At 50.9% G+C, this 22,841-nt stretch overlaps 1 protein-coding gene across 10 annotated transcripts in view; it reads right to left on the bottom strand.

Annotated features, from left to right (window-relative positions):
- PLEKHA7 (pleckstrin homology domain containing A7) overlaps nucleotides 1-21,082 on the bottom strand; it is a 214,460-nt gene extending 193,378 nt beyond the window's left edge. For 8 of the 10 annotated variants that reach the window (XR_015552664.1, XM_087433165.1, XM_087433152.1 and 5 more), the window contains exons 1-3: nucleotides 20,880-21,082; nucleotides 20,706-20,782; nucleotides 20,559-20,616 (exon numbers count right to left, since the gene is read on the bottom strand). Coding sequence is in view for 9 of the 10 variants with exons in the window: in XM_087433165.1 (XP_087289291.1) it covers nucleotides 20,559-20,616; nucleotides 20,706-20,782; nucleotides 20,880-21,082 (338 nt within the window). In the remaining variant the exon portion in view is untranslated. Of the gene's footprint in view, nucleotides 1-18,494; nucleotides 18,903-20,558; nucleotides 20,617-20,705; nucleotides 20,783-20,879 lie in introns of those variants that run through there. The other 2 variants (XM_087433164.1, XM_087433161.1) reach the window with 2 other exon arrangements.
- Nucleotides 21,083-22,841: the final 1,759 nt, after the last annotated feature.

Below are 22,841 nucleotides of genomic sequence, written 5' to 3'. Positions count from 1 at the left end.
CTCCCAGGAGCCACACCCAGAGCAGCAGAGACAGCCAATCATGGACTCTGGACAGAGGAATAGCAGAGGACATTTACTCCATACTCTCCACTGTTTCCAACCATGCTCGATTACCTCTGGTGACAGTGAACTCCCTACATCCTGAGATATTTCAGAAGATTCTGTTGTAAATCTGGAGCTAAAACCTTTCTCCCTATAGTTTTCCCAGAGAATACGACTCTTCTATGTGACAGCGCTTCAGATACGTGCAGCCAGCCCTCACTTCCCTGTGGGTCTCCTCCTCCTCACAAGAAACATCCCTAGTTCCTTCAGTTGTTCCTCAGGAGACAAGATTTCCAGTGCCCATTATAGCCACCCTTTCAGAAGAGCTGAAGCTGGACACATCCCTCTTAAAAGGGTAATCCCAGAATGGGTCCCGGTACTCCATCTGTGATCTCCCCAAAGCAGAGCAGCAGCATCACCTCCCATGTTATGAGCACTATACTTCCACTAATGTAGCCTAAAATAAAATTAGCATTTTGAGTGGTCACATCATCTTGTTGACTCCTATGAAATCATGGTCAGTAAACCCCTTTGTCCCAGAGCTCCATCTCCCAGAGGGCCCTGGCCATGCAGGGGCATGGACGAAGCACATTGCCCTCAGCTAGATAGAGCAGAAAGTGCAGGAACTTTGGAGTCAGACGTGGGTTGGAATCCTAGTCCTGCCACTTACTTACTGAGTGACCCAGACAAGTTACTCACCCTCTCCAAGTTTCAATTTCCTCAGCTACAAAATAGGGAAGAATTTTACCACACCAGGCTAATTTGAGAAATAAATAACATAAAGTACGTCAGTCCCTAGCCCAGACCAGGGACTTTCTCAAGGTCAAAGCTGGTAAGTGGCTGGGCTGGGATCAGAGTCAAACCCAAGGCTGTCAACCCAAAGCTTTGTGGCCTTAGGCAGACCGCTTCCGCTCTACCCTGTTTTCCTGACCCACGACCCTAACCACCTGAATATCATCTTTGCTTTGTCTTTCTCCCTGCCCTGGACTGTGATTCCTTGAAGACACCCTTGTCCTTGTAGCCCCAGAGTCTGGCATAGTGCCACCTGGTACAAAGTAGGAGCTAACAAACGCTGATGAACGAATTACTGTATGAACCAGTCACTTAAACTGGTATCAAGAAGACAGGCACCTCTTTTGCCCTTTCTCAGCAGCTCCAATCCCACCAGCACGAGCTGGGTAGCAAGAAGCATTTATTTCATAAAGGCTTACAGTACTGAATCATGCCAGCACGATTCCTTCCAGACAGGGAAGCCCATTTCACAGTCCCCAGTTCTTTCTTTGATCTCCTTGCCTACCCAGAACACAGCGATGTGTGCCTTCCCTGATGACAAAACCTCCAAGACTAGTGAGGTTTGCTCTGAGCTGCTCCTGGAGCCAGGCTGAGCTGCGTGTAGTCAGATGGGTGTCATCTGGGATGGTCCCTGGTGACCCCAAGATGGCACAGGTCCTATGTGTGGGGGTGGGGGGGTTGATGCCAGGATTTCTCCAGCCCCAGCTCTCTGGGGCTTCATTAAAAATATCTCCTCCCTGTTCCCAGGTAATTAGTAATAGGAAAAAGAAAGACACACCTGTTCATATTCAACAGGCATCTCAAAATCATCCAGGCCACCCCTGATAGAGCACTCTTGTCTCACCATCTGTGCCACTGCTCAATGCCACACTGTCTTCATAACCCAAATACTACCAGTCCTTCAGAGCCTGGTTGTGAGTTCCCCTTTAAAGACTTTGCCAATTGTTCCTAAGGCTCTGGAGTCAGTGAGAACTTTGGTTCCATCAATTCTGAGCCTTAATTTCCCCATCCCACCGAACGGGTACATAATCATCAACTCCAAGGTTGTAACATGGTTAAGTGTGATATAAACATGTGGCCACATACTACACACAATAGGTGTTCACTCAACCTTGTTTTCTTTCTCGCTGGTCTATTGCATCCCAGGGCCTTGAATCATTGTTGTCTTGGCCATGGCTCAGCTTCAACTCTGCAGCGAGAACCTCGAGAGAGTGGATGGCATCTCCTCTGGCCACCTCAAGTACTCATACGGCTTTGAGAACTCGACAGGCATTCAAACACTCCCAATGGTTAGCTGGTAAGCCAACCCATTTTAATTCACTATGGTCATCGTGGACAGGCATGATAGAAAATATCTGTTTTCAGATAATTCCCCGGAAGGATGGACTGAAAGCCAGCATGGATATAAATCAGGATGCCGTGTGGTCCCCAGACTGGAGAGGAGTCTTTGGCGACACCCAAGCCAGAGTACCCAAGGCCCGTCCCTCTCCCTCCGGGACTCTTGGGCTATGGCTCCCTCGGATACAGGGAGGCACCGCTCAGTGGCTGACTGGCTTCTCAGGCACAGTCCCAAGGAGAGAATGCCACAGAATTCACTGAACCATTTAATCAATTCATTCCACAATTATTTTCTCTCACCACGAACAAAAAAGGTAACCATGTGAGGTGATGCCTGTGTTAACTAGTCTGATTGTGGTGATCATTTCACAATGTATATATACATCAAGATATCAAGTAGTACATCTTAAATATGTACAATTTTTGTCAATCATAGCCCCATAAAACTATAAGAAAATTATTTTCTGAGCACCTGCTTGTTCCAAGCACTATTCCAGGCACTAGAGGTACAGCCTTGAATAAAACAGGCACTGTTCCGCGTCTTCATGGACATTAAATTCTAGCGGAAGAGACAAATTAATAAATTAAAATACAATATGTCCGGATTGAGGACTCTAAAGAAAAAGGAAGTAGGATTAAGGGAAGAGTATACTGGGGGAGAGGAGTCAAGAAAGGCTGCCCTGAGAAGGTGACATCTGAGCAGAGACCTGAAGAAAGTGAGGGAGAAGTAGGCCAGGGGAATATCTGAAGGAAAACATCCCAGACAGGTACAGGTACAAAGGCCCTAAGGCTGGTTGTGCCTCACATGTTTGAGGAACAGCAAGGAAGCTAACACGCCTGGAGCAGAGCAACAGGAGGAAATGAGGTTGGACAAGTAACGGGGATATGGGAGAGCAGATGACACAGGGCCTCATGGGCTGTAAGGACTTTGGATTCCCCTGTGAGATCGGAGCCCATAGATGGTTTGAGCTGAGGCGGTGACATAATCCAACTCCTACTGCAGAACAATCTCTGGCTGCTATATTGGGGGAGGGGAAGAGAAACACGGGGACTCATTAGGTGGCTACTGCACTAGTCCAGGCAACTGCTCTCAGTGGCGTGGACTAGGGTGGTAGCAGTGGATATTGTGAGAACAGTCTGATTCTGGATACATTTCAAAGTAGAGCCAGCAGGATTTTAAAAGCTCCCTGGAAATGTGCCTGATGCCAGGTAGTCCTGGGCATTATCAGCTGCTTGTACTGGGGAGACCTAAAGACAAACTGAATTTGATCCACTGAGCCCCGACCTGGGCATGCAAGTATGGAAGCTGCATCATGGCAGAGGTACAGGCAGGAAGCCACGTGACTGTGTTTGTGTGTGACAGGAGGTGGGGACGCTCTCAAGTGGCCGGGAGGGGCCTCTCCCAGCAGGACTCACCACCCTTCACCTCCTGCCCTGGTTCTGAAGGGCTGGGTGGCTCATGAGCAAACTGCTCCCGGCTTTTCAAGGTAGAAGGCGAATTCCTTCGCAAGGAAGCCCACTGAGGCAACTTGGTGATCTGGGTCCAAGCCCTGGCTCTACTGTCTCCTGCTGTGTGACTCCGGGTAAGTCGTCTGGGTCTGGGTCCCAGTTCCACACGTGTAAATGAGGATCATAATACACCACCTGTGTGAAGGGCCATGTGAAGGACCAGTGAGCACACAGTAGGCACTGAGTAAGTGCTGGTTACATGGTTCCAGAAACAAGCCCAGGGCACTCTCCGGACACCAGACAACAGACCAGACCAGAAGACCACAGCCAGGAGCAACGGTGTTAGATGGTTCCACTTCACGTGCCTGCAGACGTCATTTTCACACAGTTTCCGTCAGACCCACAACCTCAGTTAAAGTTTAAAGTCCTGCACGAGGACCTTTGGCATAGCCTGCATATAAACTAGCTGTAGAAATAAGTCCTGAAGGCCTCAGAAATCAGGACAGACCAAAGGAAAATAAGGCAATGGGCCTAAGAAAAAAGTGAAAGCCTTCTCCATTTCTCCTCTTCCCTACTATCTCTGGGTGGCATTTAAGGAGGCTGGGAGGGAGGATGAACAAGAGAGTGAAAGGGTGTTGTATCTGTCAGATAATTAAGTCTACGAGGAATTATGATACACTGGGGAACAAAAGCCTAAATATAAAGAGTTTTTCCTCAAAGTCTTCTTCAGTTGGAGCTGATAAACACACAGGTTCCATTAACCTGAATCCAGGGTCTTCCCCGCATGTGCCCTCCTCCCAGCCCCCACCCTTCCCCTAGAAGCACTGAGCACACAGGCCTGGGAGCCAGATTTCCTCTGTCCGGGGGGTGGGGCCAAAGCCACGGTGACAGGACATCTGTCCAGTGCCCAGGGCTGAGGAGGGACGAGGTAAGGAGAGTGAGGCCACCCTCGGCAGCTGCTACTTAGAAGGTCCTGATGGTCCAGCGAGACCGAGGGCGACTCTTGCACTTCCAGCGGGTCAGGTTTTAACTGGGTCACCCCTCGGACACTCACACCACCCACTCTTTATCTCCGTCTCTTTCTATTTTAAGGCAGGAGGGCTGCCAGGCAGTGGTGTGGGTTACCTGCTTCTCCTGTGGAGGCCAAACCCCTCACCTGCAGGGTGGGAACCCTTGCAGGCTCCAACCTACCTCCTCCAGACCCACCCCTGCAGGCAACCAGTGCGAGCTAGAATCTGGGAGAATGACTGCCGCCCCCAGCATATCCCACCTTCCTCCCCAACAAGCAGGGTGGGGCCCCGGTCACACCCCTGCTTAAGCCAGTTCCCTGGATCCGCACTGTCCTCAGGACGAAGCCCCACCTCCCCTGAGCAGCCCTTTATGCAGCCCCCTTCCTCTCTCAAGGTCCTTGAACGTGTCATGCTCTCATACCGCTCTGCCCTTGCTGCTTCCTCCCCCTCCAACACCCAAACCCCCTTCCATGACCCAACAAATCCCTGCTTGTTTTTCAAGGTCCAACTTAGGCTCCCCTACCCCAGAAGCCTTCCCTCCAGTCCCCATGCTTCCCTTATCAGATCATTTGCATGCACAGTATCCTCTAGTTGTTGACATGTCTGTGTCCCCACCACAGCACAGGCTCCTGGGCCCCTTGAGGACACCAATGACATTTTGATTCATAATGCCTACTATGTACCAGATAGCTTCGGGAGCCATTGACACAGCAGTGATTATGACAGACAAAACGCCTGCCCTCAGGAAGCACATATTCTAGTGACAGTAACAGACAACACACCGGAGTACTTTCTATACTCGACTATTCTGAGTACTTTATATCAACTCATTTAATCCCCACCACAACTATTATTATCCCCATTTTACAGATGAGGAAACTGAGGTTCCAGATTACACAACTTGCTCAGGATCCACAAGCTAGCAAGTGGCAGGGCAGGATTCAAACCCAGGCAATCCTGTACCAGGGACCATGCTCCCAACTATTTTGCCTCTCAGTGCTGTTTTCTCTGCTTTACTCATTTTGGTGTCCAAGCCAGTGCTCGGCATAACCCAGTGCTCAGTAAAAGCCTGCTCAATGGAGGGACCCCTCAACGATGACTGCTGGTCCCCCTGCCTGAGCACCCATTCCTCTTCTCATCCCCACCCAATCCCCACTCACAGGACCCCCCAAGTTTTCTTGACTCATCCAGCCCCTGAATCCTCTCTTCCTGCACATTCCTCTCCATCCCGCACCTGCACTACTTGTCCTGACACTTCATGAACACCACCTGACCATCCTATCACCTGAAGATGTGTGCACCTCTTGCTTCACCAGCTCCCTGGGCCCCCTGATATCCCCCAGGGTATGACAAATGTGGCCCCAGGTACCTGGCAAAAACGATACAGAAATGCTGAACTGAATCTGGCCTCCCCTCTCCATTTTTCCATTATCACTGGAGCTATTTTTCCTCTTGCCCAGGGGAAGCAAGCCAGGGCTTTGGTCAGACAACTTTTGCTGCAACTATATCCAAACTGCCTAAACCCATAGCTATAACAGCCAAGGTCTTAATTAGAGTGCAGCTGTGGTAAAAAACACACGTAGGGGCCGGCCCGGTGGCGTAGCAGTTAAGTTCGCGTGCTCCACTTCGGCAGCCCAGGGTTCACTGGTTTGGATCCTGGGCGCGGACCTACGCACTGCTCATCAAGCCATGCTGAGTCGGCGTCCCACATAGAGCAACTAGATGTACAACTATTACATACAACTATCTACTGGGGCTTCGGGGAGAAAAACGGAAAAAAAGGAGGAAGATTGGCAACAGATGTTAGCTCAGGGCAACTCTTCCTCAAAAAAAATAAATAAAATTTAAAAAAAAAACACACATAGCAGTGGATGTTTTTAACCTTTGGCAAAATCCATCAGGATGTTCAATGTCCCCCATTAGAAAACGCCCATAACAAAATCTGAGCTGGACAGTACACACAGTACCCTCTGTCTATACCAGAAAACAGAGTCCCTGTGGGATGTAAGTCAAGGAATTAGCCAATATATTTGGACCAGTGGAGCCATTACACAGAAAACAGAAAATACCTGGTGTTAATGGAAATACTTGCTAAAATTTATTGGACTATACTATGTTCAGAAACTGAGTACTTTACATGCAGTATTCTCATTTAATCACTGCAAAAGACCCGTGGGGCAGATACCAGCATTTGCCCCATTTTACAGAGGTTAAATAACTCGCCCAGTTCCACAGCCACAAAGTCGGGCTGCTGAGCCTGTGCGCTCACTCATGACCCTATAGCTGCCCCATCTAGAGCCTGGAGTGGGAACAGCTGAACTGTGTGCAAGGCCGAGTCCAGTCAGAATCCCTCAGCATGCGACAGTAGCCTCAGGGAGGTGGTCCCTTCACCTATCCCACCTGATAGCAACCCACCAGGCAGGGCTTTCCAATGGGAAGGAGCCACGGTCATCTCAACAGCCTGGCCGGGGGAGTCCTGAGGCCACGTCCAGCTCCAGAAAGGTTTCAGATGGGAAGGGATGGGGGAGCCAGGGGAATGTTATCAACCTGCAAGAAGGAAGTCGAGGTCCTCAGCAAGGACAAAGTCTCCGGGGCCATAGAATGCTTAACATAACTTAAAAACTGACTCTCTTGGCTCTCTGCCTGGAGGCCCCGAGCTGGAGTTACCAGGCCCTTTTCCCCTATCACCGAGGCTCTGCTTCTGAGCCAAGGGCATTCCTGTTCCCTCCCCAGGTGGCCACTGCTGCCATCACCACACCCCTCACAATACCCCGAGGTACCTATGGGGACAGAAAAGACAGCCACCTTCTCCCTGCTTCCCCCCACGGACTAATGTCCAAGGCCAAGGACCTGAGCAATAGCCCAGAGGCTTCAGGGAAGCACTGAATGTGAGCTTTTCAGGCTACTCTCCTCCAAAGGCCAAACCCTTTCACCAGGAAGAGGAGTTTATTCAGAACATTCTTTCCACTTTGGGTGGACTGCCTCAGTCAGTCTCTGAGCCCAGGGTGTGGCCCTCTGGATGAGTCTGCAGAGCCATCTCCAGGCACAGCCCATACCACCCCCATCAGGAGCCTTCTCTACAATCAGACATGCATATGTCAGGGGCAGGGGGTGCCAATGCCCACCAGGTCAGCCAGAGCTACAGAGATGACACAACTAAAGGCCTCACAGGGTTTGCTCCCATGGAGTCCCACACCAGCAGCCCAGGCTGTGGCCTCACATCCCTCTTCATGGCCACAGCCCCTAAGTGCGTTGTGTGAAGCTTGAGCATTTCCCTGAAATGAATCGGAGCACAGCCCGCCACAGAACAGAGTGAGACAGACCAAGCAGAGCACAAGGGGGCTGTGAGGACCCCCAATTAACGACAGCTGGGTTCAATCCCAGCCCTGCCACCTGTGCTGCGAGTTCCACAACCTCCCTGTGCCTCCTCACCTTTCTGACCTGTAAAATGAGGATCATGATAATACCTACCTCATAGGGCTGGTACAAGGATTAAATGAGCCCACGTCTGTTAAGCCCTTAGAATGGCGCACACGGTGAGCATTAGACAAACGTTTGTAAAATAAACAAACAAGGACTCAACAAAAGCAACTGGCTTCCCAGTGTGACAGTCCCTCTGCCCCCGAGCTCAGCTTACTGAACCCCAGAACCAAGCAAAACCCAACACAGACCTTAAAGAAAAAAAATTCTCAAACCTTTCCATGGACTCAAGGAAGTAATCAGCACCAACCAGGTCCTTCCATCCCCAAGGAGCAGCCTAAAAAAGGCCCAGCAAGATCATCACACAACACGATTATTACACTGAAATCATGGGGCTCCTCAGACACATAGAGCCTTTGAAATAAAAAGAGTGTGTTTTAGATTCTAATTTAAATATCTATCTATTCACAGAATAGGAAGCCAATTACTTGCCTCTCCCCTAAAGAATAAATATCCCCTCTGAGTTTTGGAAACCACCTGGTGCCCAACACACAAACACGTCTAGGCATTTTCAGGTGAGGAAGGCTGGGAAAAAGTCGAAGCAGAGGCTGGCTGAGCTCCCTCCCGCTCCCACCCACACACCAGGGGTAAAAAAATGTAATTATTCAAAGCCTCGGTAAACGGATGCAATTTCAGGTACACCAATTCGATTTAGCAATGCATTAATGGGTACAGTGATTATAGACATTTAGCTTCACAGCATTCATCTCTCTATTTTTTTTTAATCCCCAGGTCAAAATGTGTTGAGGTAAAAAATCTTTCCAAACACTTTCATGGGCAGGGAACAGAACCATTTCCTGGGACCCTGACGGCTGACTTTGTGTCCCTTCTCCCCCCTTCAGCTTACAAACCCCAATTTACTCCCACCTTCAAACAACCCTCCCTCTTTCTATAGCTGCCAGTTTCAAGAGGGTCATGCCAAATGTCAAATAAACCAACCCACACCAATTTGTTTGGGCACCGACTCTGTGCCTGACACCGTCCCCAGAGAGCTGGTGAGCTGTTCATGGCACTGAGTCACAATCCTGCCCCTGCTCTATCTCCCCCAGGGCCAGCTCAGGGAAGACTGCAATGCCAGACACCTCTACAGCTTACTCATCATCACCATTGCCTGCAGGGACACTGACTCTCCCACACAGAGGAAGTATTCCCATTTCTCAACTTAACTGACAACCAGAGCAGGTGAGCAGGCTGCAATGTCAATCACTCAGAACAACCCACTGCTCACCCCAGCCTGTCCTCTGCCCTCAGGAGGGTCCCTAAATGGTCATGGGGTTCTGAGATGTGGAACTGCCAGCTCACCCTCTAGACAGGCACAGTCCCCATTCTGTCACCCACAAGAACAGCCCCATCACCAACCTGTGGGACTGATAGCATCATCTGGGCATAAGGGAGGGTGGCGCATTCCCAATCTCCATGGAGGAAACCAGAGGCCCACCAGGGAGCCTGGCCCCCCAGGATCTACCCTGGGTAACGGGATGGGCATTACAGACAGCCAGACCCTACTGACACTTTCGCAAGGCCTTGCACACAGCTGCATCCGATCAGTTCCGACAGATGTCCTCCTGTATGAAAGGACTCACTATGTCCGAGCACCCACCATGTGCCAGCTAGCATGCGAGGAGCTTCATAGGCCATCACATTTAATTCTCAACACCGGGGAGGAAAGTAGCACTGTCATCATTGTACAGATGGGGGAGCTGAAGCTCAGAGACGTTTCCACGTTCAGTGTCCATAAAATCACCTGTGGAGCTTGTAATAATGCCGATTCCCAGTCCCACCCTCTAGAGGTTCTGTCTCAGCATTCCAGAATGCTGCTTCTACCTCCAGTCTACCCTTGCTGCTCACTCATCAAGGGCTCTAGTATAGACACCAGGGTTATTGCCTCCAAAAAAAAGAGCCAGCTGCCCTGCCAAGCAGTGCAAACACAAACACTAACACCTGGGAACAGCGCAAACATGAACACTAACACCTGGGAACACTCTCATGGCGGGGGCAAAGGACAGGGAGGAAATCAAAACTGCCCGTTTGGAAAATGTGTCAATCCTAAGTACGAGGAAACTGTTCATCTTCTCTTTGGTTGGACACAGCCATAAAGGGCTTCAAAGACGAGGAATCATTTCTTTGATATTTAGCACCAACCATTTAGTGCCCAACTTCCCTTTAAAGCCAAGTCTCAACAACAAAGCACAACTCTCCCTCTGGCTAGCCTGATCTCAGGAGACTCCCCCAAAGAGAAGAAACCGCAGCTCTCCTGCTGCCTGAGCCACATTTCACCAAGGGGAGGGGCTTCCTTTACAGGAGTAGTAATGATAATAGTTAATTCTTATATAGCATGGACAGTTTGCCAGGCACTGTTTTAAGTCAGCAGTACTGTCACTGTCCCCATTTTACAGATGAAGAAACATCTGAAGACACAGAGAGGTTTAATTGACCTGTCCAAGCCAGCAGCAGAGCCAAGATTTCAACCTGGGCACTCAGACTCCAGAATTCATGTTTTGTAACCCCCAGGTGGCACCAGCCCTTACACACAGGAGTTGGGGAAGCCCTAGGGCAAATCCCCAATTACATGACTCGCCTGAAGCCCTACTTGTTAGGGATGCTGTCCAGGACCAGTCCCTACTCCTCAACTCCATGCCAGCCTCTTCCAGGCGCAGACAGGCACACACACACTACACCTTCGCCCCTGTCCCCCAGTGCCTTCCCACTTCCTCCACTGGCCTCTCCCGTCTCGGGCTGCCTGCTGCTCTCCTCCCCAGCAGCCTGGCCTTCCTCACACTCATTCTGAAGCTCCCTAGGGCCCCCGCCTCAGGGCCCCAGCTCCAGTCACCCATACTGCAACTGTCCAGTGTCCATCTTCTCTCCTGGACTGGGCACCGCTGGAAGGCAGAGATGGTGACCTCTATTTCTCGCCACAGCACCCAGTGTGGTGGGCATATAGCAGATGCTTCATCAGTCTGGTGACTGAACGGATGAACCTTGGACCAAAAGCCATCCAGCCTCTGATTAGACTGTTCCTCCAATAAGGTGCTCACCACTCCTCAAGGTGGCCCACTGGTTCCATCCCTGGACTTGCACAGACAACTCAGTTCACAAGTAGAGAGAATACGATTATTGCAGAGGTTACTGCATCAATGTGAAACACTGCTCTGGCTCCACTCCTTCCAGGAAGGAGATGGTCTCATCTCCCACTTCACCCAGGGGGAGGGAACACAGAAGGCTGCGTAGCCAGGGGCCTGTGTATAGGGCTGGAATGGGCCCTCTGCCCCTTCCATCCCCCGAGCAAACTACGCACCCCCTGCACTGCAGAGTGTTCCAGGGAAGCACGGGAGGTAGCCAACAGCCCCTGGGAGAGACTGCATGCTAACTCCAAGCTGTCAGACCCCGAGAGGATGAGAAACCCTCGGGAAAAGCCCCTGAGAACACTGGCCATGACGTTGGAAATGCTCTTCTGGCAGAATGTGAAAGAGACAGCCTGGCTCTAAGCAGGCTTAAGAGGCTCATCAGCCCCTAAGCTGCGGTCAGCTGACATGGGGGGGAGGGGGGTCCACTTCCCAGAGCACCAGGGACCTGCCCACTGTCCTGCCTGGGGAGTATCCACCCCACCCATCACTCATCTACCCTTCGGGGGACTTTCTGAGGGAGGCCCAAGGAGGCTTCTGCCTCGGGGTCATCAGGGAAGGTGCAAAGAACCAGTCTGGGGATGTAGACCCAGTACGGAGGATTCAGGACAGAGAGTGGCCATGGGAGCCAGAAAACACCTCGTACCATGGTAGAAACAGCACCCAAACTTGGAGTCGAGAAGACTCAGGTTCACATCCCAGCTCTCCCACTGATGCTCTGGCCTTGGGAAGGAAGACCTTTTAACCGCCCTCCCACCTCAGGCCTCAAGCGCTTGATATGTAAAATGAGGACAATAAAAATACCTGCTTCTAAAAGGAATGTATGTGTTTTTCAACTATAGAGCACTCCGAAGACTATTACTATTGACATCTGTGGCCCGGGCAGCACCAGACAATAAGTCTGTCCTTCAGCGGTCAGAGCCGATAACCAGGTGGCCGCCCAGATTAAGGAGCAGACATCTGTGCAGCCCTCTGAATGCCCAGGAAAGAGGTAAACCAGGAGCTGTTTTCATACCTCATTACCCTGGGCTCTTGGTCTCCAGGTCCCTGCAGCCTGGACAAGGTACCCATGGCCGTGGGACAGCACAACCCTGATAGACAGTTATAGTGTTTGTTTGTTTGTTTGTTTTTTGGAGGAAGATCAGCCCTGAGCTAACATCCATGTCAATCCTTCTCTTTTTGCTGAGGAAGACCGGCCCTGAGCTAACGTCTATTGCCAATCCTCCTCCTTTTTCTCCCCAAAGCCCCAGTAGATAGTTGTATGTCATAGTTGCACATCCTTCTAGTTGCTGTATGTGGGACGCGGCCTCAGCATGGCCGGACAAGCGGTGCATCGGTGCGCGCCCGGGATCCAAACCCGGGCCACCAGTAGCAGAGAGTGCGCACTTAACCACTAAGCCACGGGGCCGGCCCCCAAGTGTTGTTTCTAAAATTAACTTTTTATCTGGAAATCATTTCAAACTTACAGAAGACGTGCAAGAATAGTACAAAGAACCTCCACATACCCCTCACCCAGACTGACCCATTGTTAACATTTTGCTCTGTTTGCTCTATCATCCACGCCCCTGAACACACATACACACAGAATTTTTTTCCTCAACCACTTAAGAGCAAATACTTACGTGCATATTCCCCAAGAATGAGGACGTACTTTTAATAACCATATGGTTATGCAGCTTCTATTGGTCCAAACCAATTTCTGAGTTGAGTCCTACAGTTCGCAGGCTCCTGACCCGGGCAATTCCAGTTCAAGGACACCAGACTTCGCCCACAGCAGCAGCTGAATGCAATTAGGACTCAGAATTCGCATATCCACCCCACAGTTGTGTGGATGCTCTGAAAAGGAGCTCACATTTATTGGGCATTTACTATGTGCCAGGCACTTGCTAAACCCTTTCCATCAATTAATTCATGTAATTCTCACGTTTATCCCCATTTTACTGGTGAGGAAGTAAGGCTTAACCGGACTAGGTAACCCGCTAGGGTCAGGGAGCCATAAATGGTGGAGCTGGAATTAGAATCTAGGGAGCTGATTCCAGAGCCCATGTACTTCCCCACTGCCTCCTTACACATGCTACCACCACATACACAACTCCTATACATTTTTATGCATGATGAAGTCGCCTGGCTGTGCCTTGGGCTTCCAGAAAACCCAACCCTGCTGCCAGGCCAGCATCCAGGGGACTCTGAGTAGGCTGGAAGCAAGAGAGATGGTCTGGCAAAACTCAGTCCAGGCAAAAGACGACCCAAGGTCACAACAGCTGCTGGTGTTGTCTTCCTCGAGGCCTGTACACCTCCTTTTGGGGACGCAGGGCCCAGAGAGGTTGGAAGGCCACAGAGTGGTCTCCTCACTCTTCCCTATCACTTAAGACTGAACATGGGAATTGGTGTCCCAGAGGTACACATTTCTGTTTAGGAAAACACAAAGCCATACAAGAAACATGATGCATCCTGCCCAAGTATTCATCTTAATGGAAGGTAAGGGAGGGAATTTTATAATAAATTAAATTGAGGGTAAAGTCTACATGAAATTTCAGACAGAACCAACATTGTGAGGATGCTTTCCGCCATCCAGTCTCCCAGGTGAGTTGGCCTTCACCCTCTTCTGTCATTAGGACTGTGGTCAAAAGTCTGAGAAGCCTTGCTCAGAGACAACAACATGTCCTCTCTCTTCTCTGATCCCTGAAAAAACTACACTCATACAGCACGCCACTTTAGGAAGTCACTTTATCTCTCTGAGCCCACGTTCCTGCACTAAAAAATGCAATAATTGAGAGCCTCCAACAAGATAATGTTCATGAAGCAGTCTGTAAACAATAAAACAGCAACCTAAAACACTTCTCATTTCAGAAAATCAAACAGTCAATGTTTTGACAGCCATTTGAAAACAATAGGCAAATAAAACCATATTCCACCGTGTTTTTCCTTCTGCCAATATTTACTTAGGACATCATGCCAGTTTACTGAGATGCTACTGTCTTAGGCTGAACAGAAAGATGCAAACCCGTGTCTTTGGGCCGGCCCCGTGGCTTAGCGGTTGGGTGCGCGTGCTCCGCTGCTGGCGGCCTGGGTTCGGATCCCGGGCGCGCACCGACGCGCGGCTTCTCCAGCCATACTGAGGCCGTGTCCCACATGCAGCGGCTGGAAGGATGTGCAGCTGTGACATGCAGCTGTCTACTGGGGCTTTGGGGGGAAAACATAAATAAATAAAATCTTTAGAAAAAAAAAAAAACCCGTGTCTTTTCTGAGGACACAGAAAACTGGAGCAGGCACCTCATAAAGTCACCAAATAGTCCACATCGTGAAGTGCTTTCTTCAATAAGCTCCGTTTTCCAAAGTCCTCAATTTAGGAAGTCCAAAATGCAGTCACACAGAGATCAAGAGAGAATGCAAAGAGCGCCATCAATGCACAAGAATCCTACACCCCTCTCTTCACACACACAGCACTGCAAATCAGCGGTGTCTACCTCCTGTCCTTTCTCTGAAGCAAACCCCTCCCAGGGGTAAAGGGCCTTAAGAAGCAACCTGAGACTGTTTTGAAAGAGGTTTTCTCAGATCTTTTCTGGGATGGTTTTGAGACTGTGGCACGAGTCATGGCTTTTAATCCTTCCTTCAGCTTTCTGCACAACACCGCTGTTGTTCTTTGTGCACAGAACCTAACATTTCAATCCACGAGCCAGTTTTCTCCTTGATAAACCAACCAGGAAACGAAACATCAAGCGTGGGATTACGCCAGACCTTGCCAGGCTGGGAGAACCTTTTCTTAACCTTCGACATGAGGCTTCAGAATTTCCATTTTAAATCGATGTAAGCTGCTAGTTTCCCAGAAATTCTTTGCAGCTGTTGCTTTCTGGTTTGAAATAAAGTTTTGGGGACTGCTGTTCCAGCAATACTTCAATGAGAAAGATGACAAATAAATGAACCAGGTTGGCACTTTATCAGCACTTTACATGATAAATTTCACTAACATGAAGTTCAACCTTTGTCTGGGGAGGAAAATGTGGCAGACGGGACAGACTTCGTCCTAGGGGTGGCCTGGAAGACTGTCCCTTGGGTGATGGCATAATTAAACCTCAAGAGGGCAGCTTCCCGGGCTGTCCAGTATTCACAGGCTTTCCCAAGGGGCCTTCTACACTGGTGCCTACAGCCAAGTGGGGTGCCCACCTGGACATTCTGTCACCCCTGGTTCAGCCTTCACTCCCCAACTCCTCTTCTAATTTCAGACTGAAAAATGGGTTTGATGAATACAAAAACACTCTCTAGAGATTTAGCATTATCTCCAAAAGGGTAACCCCTCTGAAGGAGGCTTGAAGCCTTGGCTCACACCTGGTCCCCACTCCCTGCCATCCTGGGACAGGTTCTTAATTGCCCACTCCCAGCCTCCTGGAGCCACAAGCCCAACCCAGCCTTCCTGCTCCTCACTTCTGTCCAGGAGGGCCTGAGCAACGGCACTCTTGTGCTGTGGTGTCTCCAAGTGGGGTGTGGTGGTGGTGAGTCAGCCTATGAGGTCAACGCTCTGATGTCTGCATTTAAAAATTTATATTCCACAATACAAAGATGAACCATAAGATTTATGCTAATAATTTAAATTTTTCATTTTTTTACTTAGAATGACTTTAAATAGCAAATAAAAACACCACGATAAGTGGAGGGAAAGACTGCAGAAGAAGGGAAAACGTTTTACACTTAATATCTTTAATGGCACCTTTCTCCAGCTTTTTGAACGAGCGGCCCTGCACATCCATTCTGCATTGAGTCCTGCAAATTATGTAGCCAGTCCTGCCCCGAGGACCTGCTGCGGTCCAAAGGGCTGGGGAGGGGAAAGTCGGCCTTACTCCAAGCCTCAGAAATGTCTTTCCTAAGAGCCTCACTGCCCTCACTTGGTGATGGGCGCCCACAGGAGAAGACCACCACACAGGACGGCCCTGCGAGGCTCCAAAGCTAAAACTGAGGAACTTAACACTAGAAGAAACCTTGCGCAATCAGCTGTTTCCTGCCAGGACCATGAAGCCAAGTCACAGAGGACACCAAGGCCTGGCAACCAGGGAGGGAGGGAGGCCTGGTCCAATGGCCAACAGACGTCCCACTCCCCAGCTGCAGAGCACAAGGTCATGAGGGGAAGGAGCCAGAGGAGGCCGGGTTCCTGCTTTGAGAGCTGTTCTCAACAGCAAGCAACTACATCCAAGAAGCCTGGGCTCCAGGTACCAGCCTTTACAGGCGCGGCTCTTGGCTGCTTTGCTTCTTTCACTTTGCCCAGTCTCCCCAACATCCCCAATCTCCTGCCCAACAAGGAGTTTTCCAAGACCTGGAATACCTACTGAACTCACTGGGTCCCTTAACACACTGCTGTGCAATAAATACCATGTGCCTACTCAGTGCCCAGGGCTGGGCTGGGTGCCAAAGTCTCAGAGCTGGGGAACAGGATCCTTGCCTTCAAGCAGCAACCTTGGCACAGGCAGGGTAGCCAAGACCCCTCCTCCATGCCATTCATCCTCCTTATTGACTCAGGACCTATTCAAAGCCTGCTGTAGGGAGAACCCAACGCAGAGGGTTCCACAAAACCCCTGAAGACCAGCCCAGTGTAACACTCCAGCTCCCCAGGCCTCTTCAAGAACTTTCCCTCATGGGTCTCACGTTTGAGAAGGCTGTGTCTGCCCAGCTGTTTTTACTACGTAATAATTAACATCTTCCATTTCTTACTAATCAGAAACATGCTCCGCCACCAATCAGCACAGGAGACCAAGGGCTGCTGCCCTTCCAGGGTGCCTCAATCCCCAGAAAAAGCAAAGAAGGGGTCTGGCCCCATGAGCCTTGGGCAGCCTGACTCAGAGCAAGGGCACATGGCACAAGGCTCCTTCAAGTATCGATGCTGGCTCTCACCTGTGACGTGAGGTAAAGAGCCACCACCACTGCCATGGTTACGACTGAAGACCTACATTCCAGGCCCAGTTCTAACATTTCAGCCAAATTACTGAACTTCATGGACCTGAGTTCCATCATCTGAAGAACAGGATAATCCCTGCTCTGCTGCTTCTAGGGGCTGTTAAAAGGAGAAAAGGTAGGTGAAAAAGCCAACTGTCTTTTGCTATCAGAATGCCCAGGATTATTACAAGTTTCCACATCGGTAAAATGGGACTAGTAACAGTTCCTACATCATTAAGTTGTTGTGAGAATTAAATCAGATAATAGTTACAAAACAGTTCCTGGCATTTTTCAAGGACTCGAAAAGATGAGGCTATTACATAACTGCTACTACTATTATTGCTGCTGCTGTTAATGACGCTATTGTCACAATTACTATTATATCTTGCTACCTAGCTAAGAGACTCACGAGAAAGTAGAGAAGTTTTAGAGTACAAGAAGCCTTCTTCACAGGGACGTCAGCATCACCTCATCTAGAACTGCGAGAACTGGGAGCAGACTGCTTATATGTTTTGCTCCTAGTTAATCCAAAATTGAACCAAAAGTGCAGAAATCAAAACTAAAATCCACCTGCCTTAGCACAAGGTTTTCTGCTTCAAGAAATGGACTCTCGAGAGTATTCAAACATCTGCTAAATATCAGGAGCAACTGATGCATCCTGAAAACCTTACACGACTTTCCAGTCCACGGATCCATTGGGGAAAACACAATCAGCTGTGCCAGTGCTGCCCTTCTAACTGAGCCACGTTAGAGGGGAATCTGAAAAAAAATCCAACATTCAGAAATGCTCATGGCAAATCTAAGAAAGCAGACTGAAGGAAAAGAGACTGAAGAAAAGGAGAACAATTACTCCCAACCCTTACGTCGCTCAAGAAATTGTCACAGAAGGAGGTAGGAAATACAGTCAGCTGCCACGGGGTCCCAGCCTCCCACATGCCTTGCCTTTGAGGGTAGGGGACACTCCCACACACTGTTTTCCCCTAGGCCTGAGAGGACTCAGCCGACGCCCTGGGGGGTGGGGAGCCAGGGCTTGCTGTAGGATCATCACTAGGCACTTCACAAACAGAGCTACCACAGAAGAGTCAGCAAAAGAGACGAGGGTAGCGAGGCTGTGACTACGGTCTATAGAGTCCTACAGACCCCGCAATTCCCCAGCTCTAGCACTTCATGGAAAAGACAGAAACCATCAGACAGGAACACCCATCTCTCCCCTCACCAAACCTATCAACCTGCTTGCATCAGCTCTGGCACTCACAGCCCTTCCTCCCATCACATGGATGAAATGCCCTGTGCCCGCCTAGGACCAGTGAGAGGTATGCCTCAATCCCTTCCCTCTCACCTTGTCAGAAACACTGCTCCAGCAATGGTCTCATCTCTTTCCTGCATCATCTGTTTCTCCTCTCTCCTGGATCATTCCCATCAGAACCAAACATGCTCTACACTCTCCCACTAAAAAAAGAAAACTCCTCCCTCAAACCCGTATCCTCTCCAGTCCTCAGCTAATTTCTCAACTCCACTTCCTAACAAAACTGCCTGAAAGATTTGCCTGTACTTACTGACTCTATTTCCTCACTCCATATTTTCTCTTCCACCTACTCCAGTCAGGTTTTGTCCTTTAGGCTTTTGTGACCCCACATTCTCCTGGGTTTTCTCCTACCTTCTCAGTCCTTCTCAGTCTCCTTTGCTGGGCCCACCTCTTTCCCCAACCTCTAAACCTTATTCACCACATTCCAGCCACACTGGCCTTCCTGCTCCTTGAACTTGAAGCTCTTTCATGCCTTAAAGCCCTTGCACTAGCTGTTCCCTCTCTGGAAATGCTTTGCCACCTCATCGACACAAAGATGGCTCTTTCTTGTCATTCAAATTTTACCTTAAATGTCAGCTATTCAGAAACACCACCACAGACCTCCCAAACCAACCACGGCACTCAGTCACTAGGTATTGCATCACCTTATTTTAATTTTCTGCAGAGTACTTACCACTATCTGACATTATTCTTCTTGCGTTATTTACTTATTCTCTGCTCGCTCCCCTCCCCCACTAGATTGCAAGCTCCATGAGCACCCAGAGCTTGTCTGCCTCATTCACTTCTGTAGTCCCAATGCCTAGAACAATGTGCGGCACACAGGAGAAGTCTAGTAAGTACTGATGGATGCAGTTATGAGCCCGAAAGGCCCTCTGACCGAGAGGTTCTGATGGTTCCAGCCAGCTTCCCAATTTTCCTCTCACATACACATAAGGTGGAACAGCAGGACCACAGTCCTAGTGCTCACTTCTACAAATCTCATCCACCACGACTTCAACCATCCTACAAGAGCCCAAACTGGGGAGGGAGGCTCCGGAATTTTCTGGGACCACCTGAGCGTCGAATATGCTGCTCCACTACCAACTAGCAGGGTTTTCAAGGTGGTGAAGAAAGGAATTCTGACTCAGTCCCCAAAAGTACACCTAGTACCAGTCAGACCACGGTCCAGACCTTTGGCTAGTTCATTCATTTAGTGAACAAACATTTACCTAGTGCCTACTCTGTGCCAGGCACTGGGGCAGGGGATCAAAAGCAGTTCTGACCTCACCGAGCTCGCTGGCGAGAGGGCAGTGTTGCAGAGAAACGATACAACGCAGATACACGCCCGGCGCGGGAAAGAGAAGCCTATACTAGTGTCAGCGCCTGAGCGGCGCCTTAACTCACTGCCCCTCCATTTCATCTCCACAGACCCGGTCTAGGGGAACCTGGCTCGTGGGGCAACGCTCCCGGGGTTTCGCAGAAAAGCTACCGCTCGACTAGCGGCGGCAGCGATTGTCCGAGCTCAGCACCGCCTCAAGAGCCGCGGAGCGTTGGAGGAATATTATCGGCTGGTCGCTTCCCCTCCCCACCCCCACCCCTACCCCTCCCCGCAGGCCCGCTCTAAGATGGGGGGGCGGGTGCGGTGCCCACTCTCCGCAAGCGTCCCAAAGACCGCGGCCCAAGAGAAAGGCCTCCCCGAGCGAGACTCCCCTAGTGCCTTTCCCCCTCCCCACCCCCAGGCCCTCACCCCGGACAGAACTCCGGTTCTACTCTCGCCACCCCAGCCCGTGCTGGCCCCAGTCCCGCCAGACAGCGCGCGGCCCGAGACCCCGGCGGGGAGGCGTGTCCGGCCCTCACAGCAGCGCCCGAATCCCACCCAATTGCCAGGTCCAGCGGGATGCCGGACCCCCGCCCCGGGACCCCGGCGGAGACGCGGACCCCACTCCGCCTCCCTCCCGGAGCCCGCCGCAGAACTCAGGCACACAAAACCCCAGAGAGCGCGGCCGCGGCGCCGTGCGCGCCAACTCGCCGGGACCCGCGGGCAGCGGCGGGCGCGCGGCGGACAGCGGTCGGCCCCGCGGCAGAGGTGCGGGCGCGCGGCGGCGCCCGGTCACTCACTCGATGAAGTAGCTGGCGCCCTCCTCGGTGAAGCCCTCCTCCCAGCCGCGGGGCAGGTCTGCGGAATCGCGAGAAAAGTCGGGTCAAACTTGGGCCGCCGCGCCGCGCGTCCCGCGCGAGCCCCCCTCCCGCCGGCCCGGCGCCCACCTGAGCGGATCATGTGGCCCGAGTTGACGGGCTCCCCGGTGCGCGGGTGCAGCCAGGTCGTGCAGCGGAGCTGGTCACTGCGGGGAGAGACGTGCACCTGTTAGCGCCGCCGCCGCCCGGGGAGCGCCCGCCCGCCCCGCGCCCCCGCCCGCGCCCGGCCTGCCCGCGCCGCACTTGATGAAGAAGACGCGGCCGTCCCGGCACACGCCGTAGGACCAGTGCTCAGGTAAAGTGTCCCGCCCGACCGCCGCCGCCGCCATGTTCGCCGAGCTCGGAGCCGCCGCGGCCGCCGCGGGGAGGGGAGGAGGGGGCGGCGCGGGCGGCGGGCCGGCGGGTCCGGCCTGCGCGGGCCCCCGCGGCGCCCCAGCGCGCTCCATCGCCGCAGCGGCTCCTCGAGGCGCGGGCGCGCGCCCAGGTCCCGGGCGTCCGCAGGTCGCCGCCTCACGGGCCGGCCCGAGCGCGGTGGCCGCGGCCTTTGTCCCCGCGCCTTCCCCGCCCCCAGCCTGCCGGCGGGACGTACCGCCGCGCGCTCCTTGGCCCCTGAGGCCAGGAGACCCGGGCGGGGCGGGGGCCGCTGTCTGGGGCGGCGGGCAAACTCCAGAAACAGGGTGCACTCCGAAGGCCCCAGTAAACCCCACCGGACCCCCCCGACAGAACTTCTGTCACCGAGAACTCTACTTAAGCCGGTTATTTCCGTATTCCAAGCCTCGGTTTCTTCCTCTGTAAAATAAAGTTAATAATAAATACTACACGGGATTGTTGTGTAGATTAAATGAAATAACAATGGTGTAAAGTCCTTAACTCGACCCTGGTACGTAGTAGGTGCTCTGTTAATGCCAGGTCAAGTATAATTTCATCTTCCCAAGTTTGCAGCTGGGATATGAAGCAAGAGGATGCAGGTTCTCCCCACACACACCACACACACAGCCCTGCAGTTGCAGAGATCACAGGCTTTTGCCTTCAGTTCCTGGTTCTTGAGCAAATGACAGTAGGAAAGTAGTGTTTTTATTGTTAAACATTAATTTAAAATAATACATTACATGTGCAAAGGACTGGACACACAATTCACGGAAAAATAATACAAGTGGCTTTCAAGCAAGTGAAAAGATACTCTACCTCATAATAGGAGAAATGCAAATTAAAATTAAGGTGGAATACTACTTTTTACATATCAAATTGGCAAAAATGTGCATTGTAGAGAAAGAGATTCTTGTTCATTGTTGGTGGGACTATAAAATGGTCGTCTGGGGCGACCCCGTGGCTTAGCGGTTAAGTGCCCATGCTTGCTGCTGGGGGCCGGGATTGGGATCCCCGGTGCCCAATGAGGCACCACTTCTCCAGCCATGCTGGGGCGGCGTCCCACATACAACAACTAGAAGGATGTGCCGCTATAACATACAACGATCTACTGGGGCTTTGGGGGGAAAAATAAATAAATAAATAAAATTTGAAAAAAAAAATGGTCATCTCTTTGAGGAGAATTTGGCAAAAGCTATTACAATTCAAATGCATATGCCTTTTGACCTAGCAATTCCACTACTGGAAATTTTTCCAACATTAGTGGTCATACAGGGGCACAAAGACTTGTGTACTCGAGTATTCTCTGCAGCATTGTCAATAGTTACAGAAGACTGCAAACAACCTAAATGTCTATCAAAAAAGAACAGGTTTGCGGGGGCCAGCTGATGGCCTAGTGGTTAAGTTCAGCATGGTCCACTTTGGCAGCCCGGGTTCAGTTCCCAGGTCTGGACCTACACCACTCGTTAGGGGCCACGCTATGGCAGTGACCCACATACAAAATAGAGGAAGATTGGCACAGATGTTAGCTCAGGGCAAATCTTCCTTAAGCAAAAAGAGGAAGATTGGCAACAGATGTTAGCTCAGGACAAAAAAAAAGAACAGGTTTGTATGGTGATGGCTGTTAACTAAACTTATTGTGATGATATTTCGCAATATATGCAAATATCATTATGTTGTACACCTGAACCTAATATAATGTGTCAATTATACATCAATTAAAAAAAAAGAATGGGTTAGTTAAATTATGTTGTACTCCTAAATGGGACACTATGCACCTGTTGAAAAGAATGAGATAGCTCTGTATGAACTGACATGAGATGGTCTCTAAATGAAATG

The sequence above is a fragment of the Ceratotherium simum genome, chromosome 7 (assembly GCF_057802395.1).
Source record: "Ceratotherium simum simum isolate JZ-2026a chromosome 7, ASM5780239v1, whole genome shotgun sequence".
Taxonomy (NCBI): domain Eukaryota; kingdom Metazoa; phylum Chordata; class Mammalia; order Perissodactyla; family Rhinocerotidae; genus Ceratotherium; species Ceratotherium simum.
This window is presented reverse-complemented; position numbering and strand designations above follow the sequence as displayed.